The 17,551-nt window shown below is 40.3% G+C and overlaps 1 protein-coding gene across 1 annotated transcript; it reads right to left on the reverse strand.

Moving 5' to 3' along the window:
• Positions 1 to 7,203: 7,203 nt before the first annotated feature.
• Positions 7,204 to 13,092, reverse strand: cyp7a1 (cytochrome P450, family 7, subfamily A, polypeptide 1). Its single transcript, XM_084732699.1, has 8 exons — positions 12,787 to 13,092; positions 11,283 to 11,523; positions 10,977 to 11,186; positions 10,533 to 10,727; positions 10,235 to 10,434; positions 8,723 to 8,853; positions 8,418 to 8,596; positions 7,204 to 8,300 (listed from the first exon to the last, which is right to left on the reverse strand). The coding sequence occupies exons 1-8, from the start codon at positions 12,867 to 12,869 to the stop codon at positions 7,998 to 8,000; spliced, it is 1,542 nt and encodes a 513-aa protein (XP_084588825.1). The 5' UTR covers positions 12,870 to 13,092; the 3' UTR covers positions 7,204 to 7,997.
• Positions 13,093 to 17,551: the final 4,459 nt, after the last annotated feature.

Raw genomic sequence — 17,551 nt, forward strand, 5'->3', positions numbered from 1 at the left:
CTAATCAGTTTGTAAACACCATATACACCATGGTGTAGTGCACCAGAATGCACCAGAAAGATGCTATGCCAATTTTTGTTTTTTTTCCCCCAGTACGGTGACCAGCTGAGAATGAATGAAGCTGGAGAGCTTGGGGTTAGCATATCATGTCAGAAGGATTTAAATATAAAGAATAATTCAAAGTAATATCAGACTCTAACTCTGATAATTTCAAAGATGAATTAGTGATTCTGAGGATGATATGAAGCACAGTGTCCAGGCTGTTTGCAAGACACATGACCCATTACACGCAAGTGACAGGTGTGTTACAATAATTTTAAACATCTTCTCATTAACCAAGTTTGTCATTAAGTTGTAGGACCTAAAAAAACAACCTTTTTTAAAGAGATTATGAAAATTTAGTTCAGGTCAGGTTTATTTTTTTCACAGGAAAGCAGTGTTGCAGGATCTTCCCTCCCAAAAAAAAATTAAGTCAATGATGACCAGTTTTCAAAAATTAAAACAAACAAACAAACAAACAAAACAAAATATAAAATACCTACAGACTGTTCATCTGGTGTTATCTCCTAAAGCCCTCACATGCCAAGTTTACTTGAATGATGTTATTTATGCCATGTTTTTAGCCTGAATCTTCACTGTAGATCCTTAACTTGGAACCACGTTCATCTACACATGCACACTGTCTGAACTGGGTGTGTGTGGTGTGACGGTGTGCATGTGTAAGTGAATGGCATGCCAGGACTTGGGTCACGCCAGTCAAGCACTATGGAGACACTTCATGTTCTTTTTGTTTGTTTGTTTTTTACATCTGAAAACTCTACCATTCGCTTCCATTATTTAGGAGACTGCAATGCAGTTTTCCTGTGAAACTCCAGCAGTATTTTGTGGACTAAAAGTGAGTAGATAATGATAGAATTTTCATTTTTGGGTGAACTATCCCTTTAAGGCTTTATTTTAACACAAATTCCTCCCACAGTGGTGGCTGCGCTCGCCACTATCTGGTTGAAAATAGGTGGAAGGACATGAACAACCTGTTCTTTATGACAGCCTATACAACTGAAAACATATCAAATGAACAGGACATTTTGAACATCATTAACGGGAATTATAGCCTACAGAAATGATATGATGGGGACATTTTCATTGATCCAGAAAGTAAAAAAATATTGATCTACAAATTCATGATGAGTAATTGATAATTGATTGAAAGGGTTCTCTCATTTGAGTCATCTATATTCTGGTAACAGCAGCAGCTTGTTGCATGTATGTCCAATATGTTATTAATTATTCATTACAATATGGCCGGGCTACAGAATACTTAATGCGATACAAATAAATATTACTGTATGATTGAGTGAGGTCTCCTCAGCATGCAGCATGCAGAACGCTCTCCTCTTAACTTGTTCATTTTGTTCATCAGTTCATTTCCTGGAAAAACATTATTTGGGACAACTGATTTCAGACAGACAGGGCACAGTTTTTCCACTGTCCTGCAGACAGCCACAGAGACAGAGCGAGGGCTCATGCAGACTGACTGCTGTATAATATTCTCATTGTGATGAAACTGTTAAGAAAATCAGTCTAACATTTGATCGTATGCTGAGGGGCAGCTGTGACTCTCACTGATTCTTGAGTAGTGATGATGTGAAGATGATGAAGAAACATCCGCTGACACTGACTTGATTATATAATAAAAAGTTTATTACAAAAAAGTTCAGCATCGATCAGGCACCATGGTTTGCCTGTGAGAGGTATTCATTAAGGGGACCTCCCATCTAGGTATATCAAAACATGAAGAAGGCCTCTCAAAACTGAGAGGTACCACATTCTTAGCACTCCCTTGAGATTTGAGGTAGGGGCTTCTAATCAAACAGAATTATATGAAGTAGAACTTCAGACACCACACACGTTGGCAGTTTGATTCCCATCAAACCTGAGGGCAAGACCCTGTACCTGGTTCTCAATGGAGATGCACAACAGAACTTTAATCAGGCCTGAAAAGTTGAGCCCCAGGCCCGCAAAATTCTGTCCGAACCTAAACCCGTCCCTTATTAGCCTATTTCACCCTGCTTTTCTTAACAAGATTCCCTCTATATACCACCTCTATGTACTGGCCATTGCCTGCAGAGGTTAAAGGGATAGTTCACCCAAAAATGAAAATTTAGTCATTCTCTACTTACCCTCATGCCGTTGGGTTTATTTTGTTAGTCCACAAAACACTGCTGGAGTTTCACAGGAAAACAGTGTTGCAGAATCTCAATGGAAGTGAATGGTGGCCAGTTTTCAAATGGAAAAAAAAAATGGAAAAAAACAAACAATCAAAATAAAACAAAATGCCTCCATACTACTCCTCTGGCATAATCCAAGTCACACACCACACACTTAGTTCAGACGGTGTGCATGTACACAAGAACGTGGGTCCAAGCTAAGGATCTAAAGTGAAGATTCAGACTAAAAGCACGGTGTAATTAATGTAATGTAAAGTAATTTTATAGTCACTGTGGGTTGTAGGGGCTTTAGATTACACCAGACAAGCAGTACAGAGGCACTTTAGGTTTTTCTGTTGTTTTTTACATTTGGAAACTGGTCACCATTCACTTCCATTCTGCAACACAGTTTTCCTGTGAAACTCCAGCAGGGTTTTGTGGACCAAAGAACAAAACCAACCCCCAAGGTCACTGACCCTTCATAAAGGTGTATAGATAATGACTGAACGTTTATCAGTCGATAACTGATAGGTTCCAAGATTGGTTTGACTATATTGGTATAGTCTTACATTCATTTCCTTGTAGAGTAAAAGTAAAACCCCAGCCGACCCTAATTTATACTTAAACATCATCAAACCTCAACCTAATAAATGAAATAAATGACCACACCTGTAGGGACTGACTCTCACTGAGCACATGAGAGGTGAGTCTTCACAATGTGACTGAAATAACATCATTGTGTCACTATATCACAATGGACACACACACACACACGCATCAGCTGGCCTTGACTTGACACTGTGTGTTTGTTATCAGCAGTACTCATCATCAGTGTCTTACTCATTCATTTAGCTCGGTGCATCCTTGTTGTCCACTGTGAGGTCAGCTGTTTGTGTCCATGGTGCAGGCTGATGGGGTTATTCAAGGTTAAAATGACCTCAGTTCAGCTCTAATTGCCTAATATTGGCTAATTGCTGTTAGATTAGCCTCATATTCAAGTTCCCATGAAACAACTACAGCAGAGAGCTTATTTATTTTATCTGTGTCCTGTGAAACAAACAACTTGGCTGACCAATCTAACAGCAGTAAGCTAACTTTAGCAAAAGCTATCTTCCCATCAGGAAACTCCATTAATGACTTCTGTGCTGTCTTGTTGTCTCAGGGTCAGTGGGAGGCTCCTGGGCTGGCTAGGCCCCTCTGTTGTCTGCTAACAGTAGCTAACAGCTAAGAGTTAAAGTTAGCTACTTTAGCAACAAGTCAGATAAAGCTATCTGCTATCTTTGGCTCCTCTCCAGTGGCTCTGTGTGGCTTTGACAAAACATCAAATGGAGATGAATAACAGCTACTTTTTCACATTTTAATTTTCATTTAGCATTGTTATAGGTCTACACTGTAAAAACAAAAAAAGTTGAGAAATCCAGCTCAAATTCTTAAGTTTTGAAAAAGTTACCTATAATTAACTTTTCTTCTTTGGATGAACTGAAATCTTTGAGTTTTAGAAACCCCTATAAATTGTATTTAAAAAAAATACATTCACTTAAGTGAATGTGAATGTATGTTTTTTTATTCATTCATTTGTTTTTCTTTAAATGTTGAATGAGTGTTGAATTTCCCCCTCACATGTCTCCTTTCTCCTCATCCCTTGATCCACTCTCTGGAAATACAAAATTATAAAAAAAAAATTGAAGGGCTGTTCACCTCAGTAACAAATATACATATTCTTCCCCTGGCCTGCAGTGTTATTTATCCATGTAGATATTTTTGGTGTGAATTGCAGACTTTTGGAGATATTGGCCACAGTGATGATCTCTGCAGTGTAATTTACCTTGTGAGGCAACTGGATTTGCAAGATCACGCAATCACACAAGAATCCATCTTTCCTGGTTTCAAATTGTTTGTTCGTGTCAGCCTCACAGGAGGGACTACAGGCAGCTACAGTTTGTACAGTTTTAGGTGTGGCAACAGTGAGAAGCATCCATGGAGATGAGTCATCTCAAACAAACAACTGTGATAGCATCAGTTATATCAGAACTGGGGGGTATTTCTTCATTGGAAAAGATGTTTTCACTCCTCTCCCGACCTACTTTGGTAAGAGTTTGATGTGTTAGTCTGTGTTAGATGTGATAGACAGATGGTTCATCCAATCACCGGCTAAGTTGTTTTTTTATTTTTAAGTGTTTGCAATTTTCAAAAAGTTTCTAAGGATGACAGATGGCTCTATGTAACAAACCACGAGGAGTATCAGGTTACAATATTATTAGACTAGATGGCACTTGACTTGTGCTGCTCAAAGTACCAAAAAATAAATTTGAAGAGTTCAAAACTAGTTTCTCTTTCCAGAAATAATGAACTGGTTACTCAAGATAATCCACACCTGACCTCTGTGGGTGGAAAGGTCGTCAAGTGTGTTCTGTTGTACATGTAACCACACCCAGCTAGTGTGTGTTGTGACATTGCAGAATGCACTGTGAACACTGCACTAAACAGGGTGTGAACACAGCATGCCTCAAGTATTCTTGGAGATTGTAGTGCAGGCTCTTAAAGCGATAATTCACCCAAATATAACATAACATGTCCCATCTACCCACCCTCATGCCGAATGAGGGTTGGGTTCATTTTGTTAGTCCACAAAACACTGCTGGGAACTTTCACAGGAAAACAGTGTTGCAGAATCTCCCAAACAATGGACGTGAATGGTGACCAGTTTTCAAATGTAAAAACAACTGGAAAAGACAGGGTGGCACGGTGGTGCAGTGGTTATCACTGCCGCCTCACAGCAAGAAGGTCCTGAGTTCGATCCCCCAGCTGTGTGGGGCAGGGCCTCTCTGTGTGGAGTTTGCATGTTCTCCTGGTGTCTGCGTGGGTTTTCTGCGGGTTCTCCGGCTTCCTCCCACAGTCCAAAGACATGCATGCTAGGTTAATTGGTGACTCTAAATTGCCCGTAGCTGTGAATGTGAGTGTGAGTGGTTGTCTGTCTATGTGTCAGCCCTGTGATGAACTGGCGACTTGTCCAGGGTGAACCCCGCCTCTCACCCAATGTCAGGGATAGACTCCAGCCCCCATGACCCTGCAGGAATAAGCGGTTACAGAAAATGGATGGATGGATGTTTTACGGGTTTGCACAGAGGATATTATTTACACTTCTTTCTCTTATTTCCATGCAATCCCTGTTGTACAATGTTGCAAAATGTATAAACATAAAGACATTTTTTGTGTTACTGTGATCCATATCCTGACTAGAACCAAAAATTAGTTTTATTTTATAAACTAATGAAAACCTTTATCCCAGACAAAGAATTCAGACACCAATGGCTGCCATACATGCAGAAATGCTGATTTTAGAGAAACAATTGAGTGGTCTTTTAATTTTTTTCAGAGCTGTATATGCTTATATTGACTAGCTCAAAGGCAGGCCACCTCTGTATTACTGGATGCCACCTTTGTTGAAAATTCCAGCAAAAAAAAGGTAAACCATTTTTTTTATATGGATACCAAAACTATTGTCCCTTTAATCAACAGCTGTTTTGATACTCTTATATCTTATACTATAATTTTAACTATTTTAACTTTTCTTCTTTGGATAAAAAAAGCTGTGTTTAAAATTCTTTGAATTCACTGAATGATGACTAAAATTTTGATACTTTCAATTAAGACTATTTAATTTTCAGACACCAAAATAAAGCCAAATCAGGTTCACAGTGCAGTGAACAATTTTTGAAACCCTTTTTACAGTTGCTAAAAGTCAGATGTTTATCTCAAGAAGAAAAGTAAATTATCTCAACTAAGGATTATAGATTGGCAAAACTTTTTAAAGTTTATTTCAAAGCTCAAGAGTTTAAGTTGGACTCAACACTCAATAATCTATTGCAGTACCTTGCCAGGAAAACATTTTTTACAGTGTAAATTGATCCTTACATTCTTAATATAATATATGTTAAATATATATGATAAAAATATGTAAAATATATGTGATAAATATAATATATGTAAAATAGGTAGCCTGTACACTATTTCTTTTTGTCAAATACTTTTGATGGTGTTTTCTTCAGTCTCCATGACCTCACTATGGATGTCAAATCAAAAAAGAGACCCCTGGCTTATACGAAGCATCTCCCTATTTGGAGAGCTAACATGAAATTCTTGGAAGAGAACGCTTTTCTATTCTATTTGCATTGAGTTCAACAGATAGAGACATAAGGACACAGTACACCGACAGATGTACAAACGTATTGATTTATTATCCATTTGCACAGCATTCACATGTCAACACTCTCATGTGGGATTCCTACAGTGAAAAACCTTCAAATTGTCAGGGAAAAAACAGTCCAAAAGCTGTGCACGTTTACAGTGGTCTGACCTCGCCTTCAGGTTTATCACGGTTATTTGTTATTTGGAAGGTAAATGTATACTGATGTGGACTTTCATGTGAAAACAGTAATATCAGTAACTGAATTACCTTTCTGGCTGGCTACATTCTGATGTCCACACTGTATTTCACAGTATGGAAAGGGTAAAAAAACAGTCAAGAGCGCTACTTGAAAAGTGCACATACCAGTTGAGTCAGCACTCACAAACTGCATGCAAACTTCCATGCACCTGAAATAAGAACTGTGTTTCCTATGAAGCTGACACTCCCCTGCACATAGCCCCGTCTCTCTGGCTTGTCTGTCTCTTGGATTCTGGCTTTGTTGCCACTTTTCAGCCTGCTGAACTGCTGTCTGCAAATGTACTCATGAAACAAACTACAACTTATCTTGTTGTTAAGCAGCATGTCTGGCAGTAATAATACTGAGAGGACAGATATACACATAGAAAGGTCAGCATTTGCCAACAATCATACATGTTCTCAGTGACAGCAGTGTGTCAGAATGAGCAAACTCCAAGGTCAATGGAAGCTCAATCTTCTACTACAAGGCGAAGTCAGTAATTCATTGATTCATTCATTGCCCTCAGCAATCTCTGCTGACAGAATAAATGACCTGATTTCTGAGTTTGAGCAGATTTTTCTACATTCTCTGTGATAATGTTGGCTATGATGGTCAAAGCTAACACTTTACACACACAAAACTGGCAAGATTTCAAAAGTGCTGAAATGTGAACTTCCAGAGCTTAAAGGAGCATACCAGTGTTCTTGCATGTTTAGTCAATTTACTACGTCATATATAAGAATGTTCCATTTTAGATTGATATCCTATCTGACCAGAGTGGAATTCAGTACGATTCATTTCATTTTGAAATAAAAATCATCAAAATCAAATCTTTCAAAGACTTTGATTCTGCTTATAATCAGGACCATATCAACCAATGAAGATACTAAGATCATGGGGATTTTTGCTACATGAGGGGAATTTATGCTCGTGAACAAAAAACAAAACAAAAGAATTTTAGTCTTGGCATTGTAAAGACAGTTTTGAAGAAGCATTTAAATGTTTTTTATATAATTTTATGGTAAATAATATAAACGTATGTAACCTAGGTTTGTCCTTTGTTTGTCCACAGGGATTGAAGATGCTAAATTGCACTTTTCCTCTGAGCTGGCAGACATCTGCTCTCACTGGTCTGACAGAGACATGATGCACTTGGATCAATATTACTATATATATTGAAGGTTTTAACACTTTGTAAGGGCTGCATATTTGCAGAATACTTGTTCTTCAACAGCAAATTAAAGCAACAAAAAATAAACATAATTCAGTCTATTTACACATACAGCAAAGCATCTGCATTAACACTTTTAAATATACACTATGTACAATATGTATTCTTTTCACTCTGCTGGACAGACAGAGCTCAGTTGTTCGATTTCAGCTTGTACCTAAAGTCCACATCATAAGTTGGCTGGAGGATTCCCAGACCAGCACGGGACTGGTCCAGAGGTGGGACTTTGATAGCAGGGTCCAATAGTTCCATGTCAAAGTAGGACAGCACCAAACTCAAGAACTGCTTGATCTCATACACAGCAAAAAATCTGCCGGGGCATTTGGTGACCCCGGAGCCAAAGGGCATGCAGAAGTACCGCAGCCGCCGACCGCTGCGATAGAAGGTGGTTTTCTCCTGACCCTTCTCATCCAGGAAACGGTCAAACTTGTACTCCTGCGGTTTGAGAAGGAGAAAGGGAGATGAGTTTTCAGTGGATCAACACAAATTATAGTGATTTCCTGAAGAAGACAGTTTCTAATATATTAAGCAGTAATTACACAGAGGTCTTACATAAGGATCCTCATAGATTTCTGGATCGTAGTGCAGCATGGGTGGATATAGGGCAATGACATCATCTTTTCTTATATGGTAAGCTTCTTGGTTGTCAAGGTGAAGCAGGAAGTCCTCCTTCGCAACACGCACGTTCATGGAAGCACTGGAGAGACGCATGGCTTCTTTTATGATGCTGTCTATAGAAAGAGAGAAAATAATGTTAATGACATTTCTTTAGTGCATAAAAGGGGTGAACATTCCCAACCACAGACCACACTACATTCTTATTTAACAATATTATCCATTTTTTCTGGTAATCTTACCTAGCACTGGCATGTTGTCCAGCTGGTCCCTAGTGAGGCTCAGTTTGGGGTCACTGGAGTCAACCGTCAGACCTGACTCCTCCAGGACTTTCTGCACTTCCTCACGAGCTGCTTTCAAAGCATCTGGACTCCTGAGAACAGACACAGGCAGCAGTTAGCCACATCACTGTTCCTGTTACAGATGCACTGTTGTTTACTGATATCAGATAACTTATATTCATTTCAGTCTCTTCAGGAAGAAATGCTCGATTTCATTTGAATAGTGCCATGTGTCTGGTTTCCTGCAGTTGAATTTAATCTGGCAGTATGTTGTTACATTCTCATGTCCTACCTACCACATGAACCCAGTTGGGATGCCTAGAGGTCAGGCTTGTTGCAACACCATAATGCAGCTGTCAATCTGTTCCACATTGACTCTGGCACAAGTTTCTGCCTCAACTATCTCATAACTGCATCAAGACATGTGCAATAGCAACAATCAGCTCTCTGAAACTGATAAATGTGCAGTAATATGATGCAACAGCTGGCTATACACTAGAGGGGCTGTAGATAATGAAAAGACTAACTAATATGGCTTACAAAGTGTGCAGAAAGAAATTTCACAAACATTTTGGTGGATTTGTTTTCTCTAGTCAGCTAGCTATTTAGCAAGCAAGTAATTTAGCTATCTAGCTAGGAAATGGGGGCTAGATAGCTAATTTGCCAGCTAACCTATTCAGGAAAGTGACTGCTGCTGAGGTTACCTGTACAAGTGACTGCTCTCTAAACTGATTTATCTTCTTTTTAATAGTCAGGGTATAATCATTTGATTTACAAAAACAACGTCAGCTACATGGGCTATAGTTTCACATACTGTACATACTCACCACATGTTACACTGGTCCACTCAGTTATATGAAGCAATTAGACTGGATTCATGTGGTTCTAATATATTATGTCTTTAAATATGAGTTATTTTAAGACAGTAACATTAGCCACCCTATAGCACCAGGCTATCAGTGAACAAAGACACATGTTGCTGGTAATATATCACATCTGGCAGTTAATTAAAGGGAGGAAAACACCTGAATTTATTATTTGCTCATAACAGTTAAGAGCCATTAGAGACAACATATATTTTCCTGTTGTTGAGACACTGATCACTGTGTTTTCCCAGTTATATCTGTAGGTATTAAGGTGTTCCACAAAATACAAATTGTCTTTTGCAGTGAACTAAATTGAGTAGCTTGCAGGTAGGAGAGCTAGATTTGTGCAACTGATAAACTTGAAATTGTACCTGGCTGTTTGTCTTTAGCAGGATCCTAGTCGCTGAATGTTTAAAACATTAATTCATGGTCAAAAGAAGTCTAAATTAACCAGAGAAATATATAGTAGAAGATTAACCAACTCTTTTCATATGTGTCTTTTCTGTGTGTTTAGACAAAGCAGAACTCTCAACCACTACTGCCCAGTGAGTTGAGCCATCCATTGTGGCAGCGTTCTGTTCAGAAAAAAAGAAAATTTTCAACATACCTAATCATATAAAAGAGACTCCAGAAGGTAGCGGGCAGGGTGTTAGCCTGTGAGGCCCAGAGCAGAGCGACATGGGTCCTGGCCTTGCTCACGTCATTGAAGGTAGATAAGGAGTCATTCAGGATCATCCTCATCGAGATAAGATCAGACACGTTCTCCCTCTTGGACAACTTTTCAGCATGCATGGTCTTTGCTAGGTTCTAGATATTTAAAAAGAAAAAGTACAAAACGACATTCATATACATTTCTCTTATGTTTATTTGCTCATTTTCTCCACTGATAGGAAAAGCACACTGACCTCTCTGGCACTGTAGGCACTCTTGAAAACATGGATGGGCAGGCCAGCCACCAATGCTGGGAAAATCTTGTCAAACTCTTTGAAGTTCTCCAAAGCGTTGAGCACCAATGCTTTCTGAGCCATCTGTCGAGCCTGACACTTATCTTCACCAAGCTCTTTACCGAACAGAGTCAGGTAGCCAGACTCAAACATCACCTGGAGAACAGCAGGACACAAGACATCTGAGTCCAGATGAAGGGCATGGAGGCCATGTCCAAACTTGAATAGTTCCTCTAAGTCTAGTCCCTATTGGGTATTTTTATGTTAATTATTACTGAGTGGCAGCCATAACAATCTGTTTTGTGTCTAATTAGGACTGTGTCAGCAATCCTTTGCAGAGCCTTAGGTCAGATAGCAAACTATCACTAAATTCTCTTGCTTCCAATCTAAAGTCAAGTGACTAACCTTGTAACAGAAAGCAAAGATGCCATCCACCTCCCAGTGGTCCTTGCTGGGGCTGAGTGTGTCTGACCTCAGCATGACATCCTGAAGGTGGCCCATCATGGTCTCTATCAAGGAGGGCAGAGCCTCACCCTGCAGTGTCTTCAGGAAGGTTTGGTGGAGGTTCTCTGTAGTGTGCCCATGGCGAGGGTCAAAGCTGTCATGGCCAAATGCCTGGTGAAGAAAAGAGGGAAGAAGACGTTTAGAACCACTGAAGTCAACATGAAAAAGTCCCCCGTATGATAACAAGATGAAATCACGCAAACTGACCTTGACTGATGTAGCAAAGTGGAACTTCCTCCAGTCCAGGTGTCTCCCCTGTCTGATAACTGAGTGGTAAGAGAAGGGGTCACACAGGAAGTGGATGTACTGGCCTGCAATCTTGCAGGTGAAAATATGGCCGTACTTGTTCTGGCGGCTGCGGAGGAACTGAAGAGGGTTGGCCCCAAACTGCAGAGCACAACCCAGATATGGGATGAAGCCATTCTCAACTGCAGGCTCACCAGGTTGTCTAAGGGCAGTGACAAGAGGGAGACAGGAGACAACACTGAGTACTGAGCCAAAACAAACTGCCACTGATGGAAGGTCACAGAGTTTCTACCCTGGGGCTCAGCTGTTTGTCTGGATGATGAAAATCTATTCATTCAAATGAGGAGTCCCTGACATATATGTAGGAGTGAATGCTAATTTTGCTACTTACTGTTACTGATTGAAGCTTTTAGTCTTTGTCTCTGTCAAATGAAAACTATGTATCTCAAAATGTCAAATTTTCATGAAATCTTGTTTTAAGCTTTGTAACAGTGCAGAAAAATTTGATTTTTTGGGTTCTTTTTTTGCACACCAGAATTGCTTTTAAATTATACTCTTCAGGTAATCTGAAAACGTAAACATACATGGTTTCCACTGAACAGCAGCCTCACTGACAAAATTACTATCAATCTTTGAAAGTCTAAAGATGTTTTTGTTCTTTTTGTTTGGGCATTTTTTGCAATTAGTAGATAGATAGTAACAGTAGAGAGATAATGAGGAAATGAGGGACGAAAAATGGGGAATGACATGGAACAAAGGTTGCCCAGATGGAGGCAAACTGGGGACATTGAAGTTGTGCTGCCTTCTGCATGGTGCAGATGAGTTAAGGCAGCAAAACTTGTAAGTGTCCTAAGTAGAAATCATAGTGTGATGAGCACTATGGACCTTTTTTTTTATTTCATCATAGTATTTTGCAGTGGTGAAAGTAATTAAAGTAGTAGAAGTAATTACAAATATTGAAATTACTGTAATTAAGTGTTTTTTGGGGTACATTTTCAATTCTGTACTTTTACTTGTACTTAAGTATTCATCACACACTGTTTTCTACCTAGAGCACTGACAAGTTCTGCTGTCTTAATTCCTCATCACACTGCTGACCTTTGGATTTCAGCTGCATAAAACTACATCTTCATAATCAGCTACATCTTTATTGTGAACATGATAGTTCAGCGCATACACATGTGGTTTGACAACAGCAGCTCAACCCTAACAGCACACTGGTGAAATAACAACATACAAAACAACTTTCATGACCAATACAAAAGCATTTGTTTGACTCCTACACACTGAATGGATACTTATGTCATTCAGTGGTATGGTTGCATTAGTGGTCACATGAATCATGCACTGTGTTGTTGTTAGTCTGGAGAAAAGTATGTTGGTGTGTGGTCAACTAGAAATGAATCCAAATCAGGAGATTAATGTGGCATGTTACCATGTTATAAGAGTATAAGAGATGCCTTACCTGCGTCGTATCCCCACAGCGAGCCACAGAAGGCAGCAGAATCCCACCACTACTGCCCAGATCAGAGCGATGCTTATTATCATGGTGAGGATGTCGATGATGAAGATGATGATGATGACGATATTGATGATGAGAGGAAGGTCCAATACAGCAGGAGGCTCACTAACACAGACAAGAACTGTGATTAACTACTATCTGCTTCATGTGAGAAGTTTGTGTGTTAAAGTTGTTTTCCAACCCAGACACAATAAATGCAAAGTGACACTGCCTGTCACTGCAATTTGTGTATCTGTCAGTGAGCAGCGTTGGTTCAACCTAGTGTGATGACAGCAGCATGTGGTAGGTTTTTATACTAGCTTTGGGAGGACCTAAGGGCGGATTCAGGAGAATGGTATGATGTCATCGCTGGAGTCAGCTTTAGCATGGGTCACACAGACACAGCAAAAAGAAAGTCTTTCTCATTATTTGCTGTACAACAAAATGAGCATTTTTTATAAAGGCAGAAGAGGATGATCCCTTCAGCATTTGTTAGATTAAAAAAATTCTACATGTTGGTGATTGATATTAAAAACCTTTAGATAGGATTACAAGATCTGATCAGTTTTTAAAATATTTCTCAGTGGAAACTAACTAACGACTAACTAAATAAAAACCTAAACTAAATAACTAACAAGTTCATTTGTTTATGTTATATTCATGTTGAAAGATTTTTTTATTGTACTGTGAATTTCATTTGAAATATTACTAATAAGAATTTTTAAAAATAGTATAATGATCCAGCTTGTTGTCTCACTGAGATTTCTCTAGGAAACACGATTCCATGCATGTGTGTGTGTGTGTGTGTGTGTGTGTGTATGTGTGTGTGTGTGTGTGTGTGTGTGTGTGTGATGGCCTTGACTGGAGTCCATGGACAGTGTTACCTGAAGGACTATGCTGTGATAGTACATCTGGGTTGGTAAATAGATTCAAGGTCCCTGCTGTGCTCCTGTTTTGTGTGTGTGTGTGTGTGTGTGTGTGTGTGTGTGTGTGTGTGTGTGTGTTATTGCACAGTGTGTGACAAGTGTGACCTGTGAAGACTTGTTGTGGCAGTGGAGATAAAATCTAGTTCATCAAGAAAGACAACATTATAGAAGAACAAATGAATTAAAGCAAGTGTGGTGACACTGCACACTTTGATAGAAGGTCAATTGCATAAAATGTAAGAACAAAGAAAACATTTTTCTCCAGAAGTAGTGGAGTACAAACAGTAGCTGCAGTGTAGACTGTGAACAAGTAAGTACAATCAACAACAGCAGGTGTAAGGCTTCAGGCACAGAGGTCCGAGTGAACCAAGATTTTGAAGTTGTGAGACGTCTTCATTTTTCAGTCCTTCCAGGATTTTGTGGGCTTTTTTTTGGATTGTTGTGGCTTAAAATGCCTGATTTCATAGCAGCTTTTCTAGAAAATTGCAATGCATGTTCCCATGCTTTTAGGCAGTTTTTGCAATGAAATGGGGCCAAGAGAAAATTGAAAAAAATAATTGCTTCTTTTTGTATAATTCATTACAAATCAAAGACAATTTGTTCCAGGGAGAATAAAACCACACTTTGCTCTCAGTGTTCTCAGTAACTTTACCTAAACAGTTCAGGATGACAAAAATTCTAACAAAATCTGCTTTATTTCAGCTGACTGAAGAGTTCAAACTTGGACTCGGTCCATCCAAAGTACCTTCTTCCCTTCATCAACAGTTCAGTGTTTGTGCTCCCTGGCAAATCTGAGGAGTTTCTGGATGTTTGCAGACTTCAATAATGCTTTCTTAGCAGCTAGTCTTCCCTTTAAACCTTGTTCCGTCAGCTTGTGGTCATTCTGGAGACTTTCTCTGACTCTGATCTAGAAGCATTTGTCTCTGCCTGAAGATCAGCAGTGGTTTTCCTTCTGTCTCAGTACTTAAAATCTTCAGGTGTCTGACATCTGCTTCAGTTAACTTTCATTTCCTGCCTCTTCCTGGGCGCATTTTGTAAGTACCAGACTCTGCAATTGACTCCATGTCTTTCCCTATTTGTCTCAGAGATCATCCAGCATCATGAAGTGTTTTAATGCGTACTCTTTCATTTTCAGTGCACTCTCGACGTTTTACCGTTGTGAACAGGAATGAGGGATTTCAAACTGAATTCACCTTTTTGTACCCAAATTTGAACTGGCTCGCTGGGCTTCTCTGAGAAGTCAGAAATTAATCAAGCATAGCATTCAACCACTAAAACAAAATTTTCTCTTCAGGAATGCAAGTAAATAACTAGAATTTGATATCTTAATCAAGAAAAAATAATGTGCTTTACTATGTTTTCTGTTCTTTTTTGTAAAACAATATGAGGATGACATGCAGCAAATGTACTGCAGGCAGGAATCGAACTAGCACCCACTGCAGAGGACTGATAGCCTCAACACATGGTGCACACGTCCTACCAACTGAGCTACAGGGGCACTGAAACTTGAATATATTGAATTAACCTTGAATATATGGAATGAAATTTTAATTATATGGAATGAAACTTGAATGTATGGAATGAAATCTGATGTCATCCTACTGGCACCACCTTGTGTTTTCAATGTGTATTATCGCTTAGCTTGATGTTAACAACTAATAACATGCTAACTGAAATTAGCATTGTGATCATGGTAATATTTTCTAAACAAACTTCAGTCATATTTGACTTCACATGATAAACATAAAAGGACATGTGTCATGGGGTGATGGTGTGTGTGTGTGTGTGTGTGTGTCTGTGTGAGGATGTGTGTGTCTAGCTGGTCCTGGTGGCGGCACTATCTTTAGGTGAAGCTCTCTCAGCTTTGGCGGCAAATGACCCGGAAAGACACTGTGGGTGAGTGGGCACTGATTGGTGGGCGGGACTTCCTGTGGGTGTTTCCTACCTGTCCCGACAGAGCTATTTAGGTGATGCAGTTCAGGTGCACGGGAAGTGGAGGACAGCGGAGCGCACAGAGACACAGAGCAGAGTGGCGTGACTGGTGTGCAGAACAGAGACCTACACGGAGAAGGATCTCCAGCCTACGGCCTGGTCCCAGTAGGGAAGACAGCCCACTGCCGCGAAAGTCACCCGCAAGACGACGAGGGAAGCAGGATCCGGTGCACACGCTATGCCCACATGCTGCTGCAGTGCGAGAAAGAGTGAGACGCTTCGTGGGAAAGCGGAGGGGTGAACGTGCACTTCACCCCTCCTTCAGTTAAGTCTCACTAACATATTTTACCCCCTTAAATTGTTGGATGTGAGAAGCAGCATTAGTTCATGCGGTGGCTCCAAGACATCCAAATTTATAAGCTCAATAGGGGGAGAGCCTTTTATTTCCCACCTGCTTTTATTTCTTTGCTCTTTTTAAACTTGAACATGTGTTTTATTTGGATTGTAGTGTTTTTAGGAAGTAATTTGGCTCCCCTTGTAGCTTTTATAGCTTGATTTCATCCTTTTGATGAACTCTTGATGCATGGAGAGAGAGGGGCAAATCTGTTGATGTGTCTTCCTCTGATTTCCACTAGCTGAAGGAACCTCTAAACAGCAAGGGACTGGAGACTGGCGTGGGCTGCACCAGGAAGCTAGAGAAGGACCTTTTACCTGGGCTAGGCCCTGCATGGACCCTTATTGGGTTGAGTAACTGGCCTGTTTCAGCATGCAAGGGGGAGAAGCACAAGTCGCAGGGCCGTCAGTAATGATGATGCCATTTATTATGGGGGGCCCATGAATGCAAAAGTTTAGTGGTGTTGGTTTGGAAGCAAAATTGGGAGAATGGAAACTTCAGATAGACTATGTTAAGCTTCCAGCCACTCAGTGACTCTCAAAAGGCAGATTTTGTGCTGGGATTGTTAGAGGGAGAGGCAAAGAGGGAGATTTAGACTATGGAGTGAGTAAACAGAAATACTCCCAAGAAAATATCGACTGCTTACATTATACAGTGATAATACTCATGCCCCCACCCTCCAAACCCAATTTTTTAACTGTACGCAAGAACAACAGCAGTCTCTAAGATCCTTCTCTCTCCGTCTGCAAGAACTGTTTTTCAGGCTAAAACAGAGAGATGACACTGCCCTTGGGCAGGGTGACGTCCTGCTACCGGACCAGTTCATCATGGGGCTGAGAGAAGGCCTCATCTGCCAAGAGCTACGATGCCAAGTAAGGAAGACCCCTGGGCTGTCTTTTGACGAGGTCAAAATGGAGGCGCTAGCTCTGGAAGAGGCACAAGAGGAACAGTGGCCACCAACTACCTGCTTGGCAGTGAATAAGCACATCTGCATCCTGCTCAACACCCTTGGTAACAGATTGGAAACAAGAGTTCCAGAATGAAATTCTCAGGGAGATAAAGAAACAAATGGCTGAGATGACAAAGGCAGTCTTAACAGAACTGAGAGACAGTGGCAGACATGACACTTACCCCTCACAATCCCCACATCAAAGACCAAACTCAGATAATTTCAGCAGGGACAGGCACAGAGCCTGAGCTGTAGGTGGCCCCTCCAAATATAAATGGGACTCTCAAGGACGTCCAATTTGTAATACCTGTACTGAAGCTGGACATTTTAGTTGTAACTGCCCCTCCAAATCAGCCACTCAGGATTTTTAGTTACTCCGGCCACCGTGGGTCAGGTGTCTGGACCCCCCATAACTGACCCTGCCAGCTCCCATTCTGATGTGAAAATAACAGGGACCTGTCCCCAAGTGACTGTAAAGGTAGATGATGAAGATGTACAGTGCTTACTTGATACTGGTTCCCAGGTAAC

Source organism: Lutjanus erythropterus, chromosome 12 (genome assembly GCF_056507025.1).
Source record: "Lutjanus erythropterus isolate fLutEry1 chromosome 12, fLutEry1.hap2, whole genome shotgun sequence".
Taxonomy (NCBI): domain Eukaryota; kingdom Metazoa; phylum Chordata; class Actinopteri; order Lutjaniformes; family Lutjanidae; genus Lutjanus; species Lutjanus erythropterus.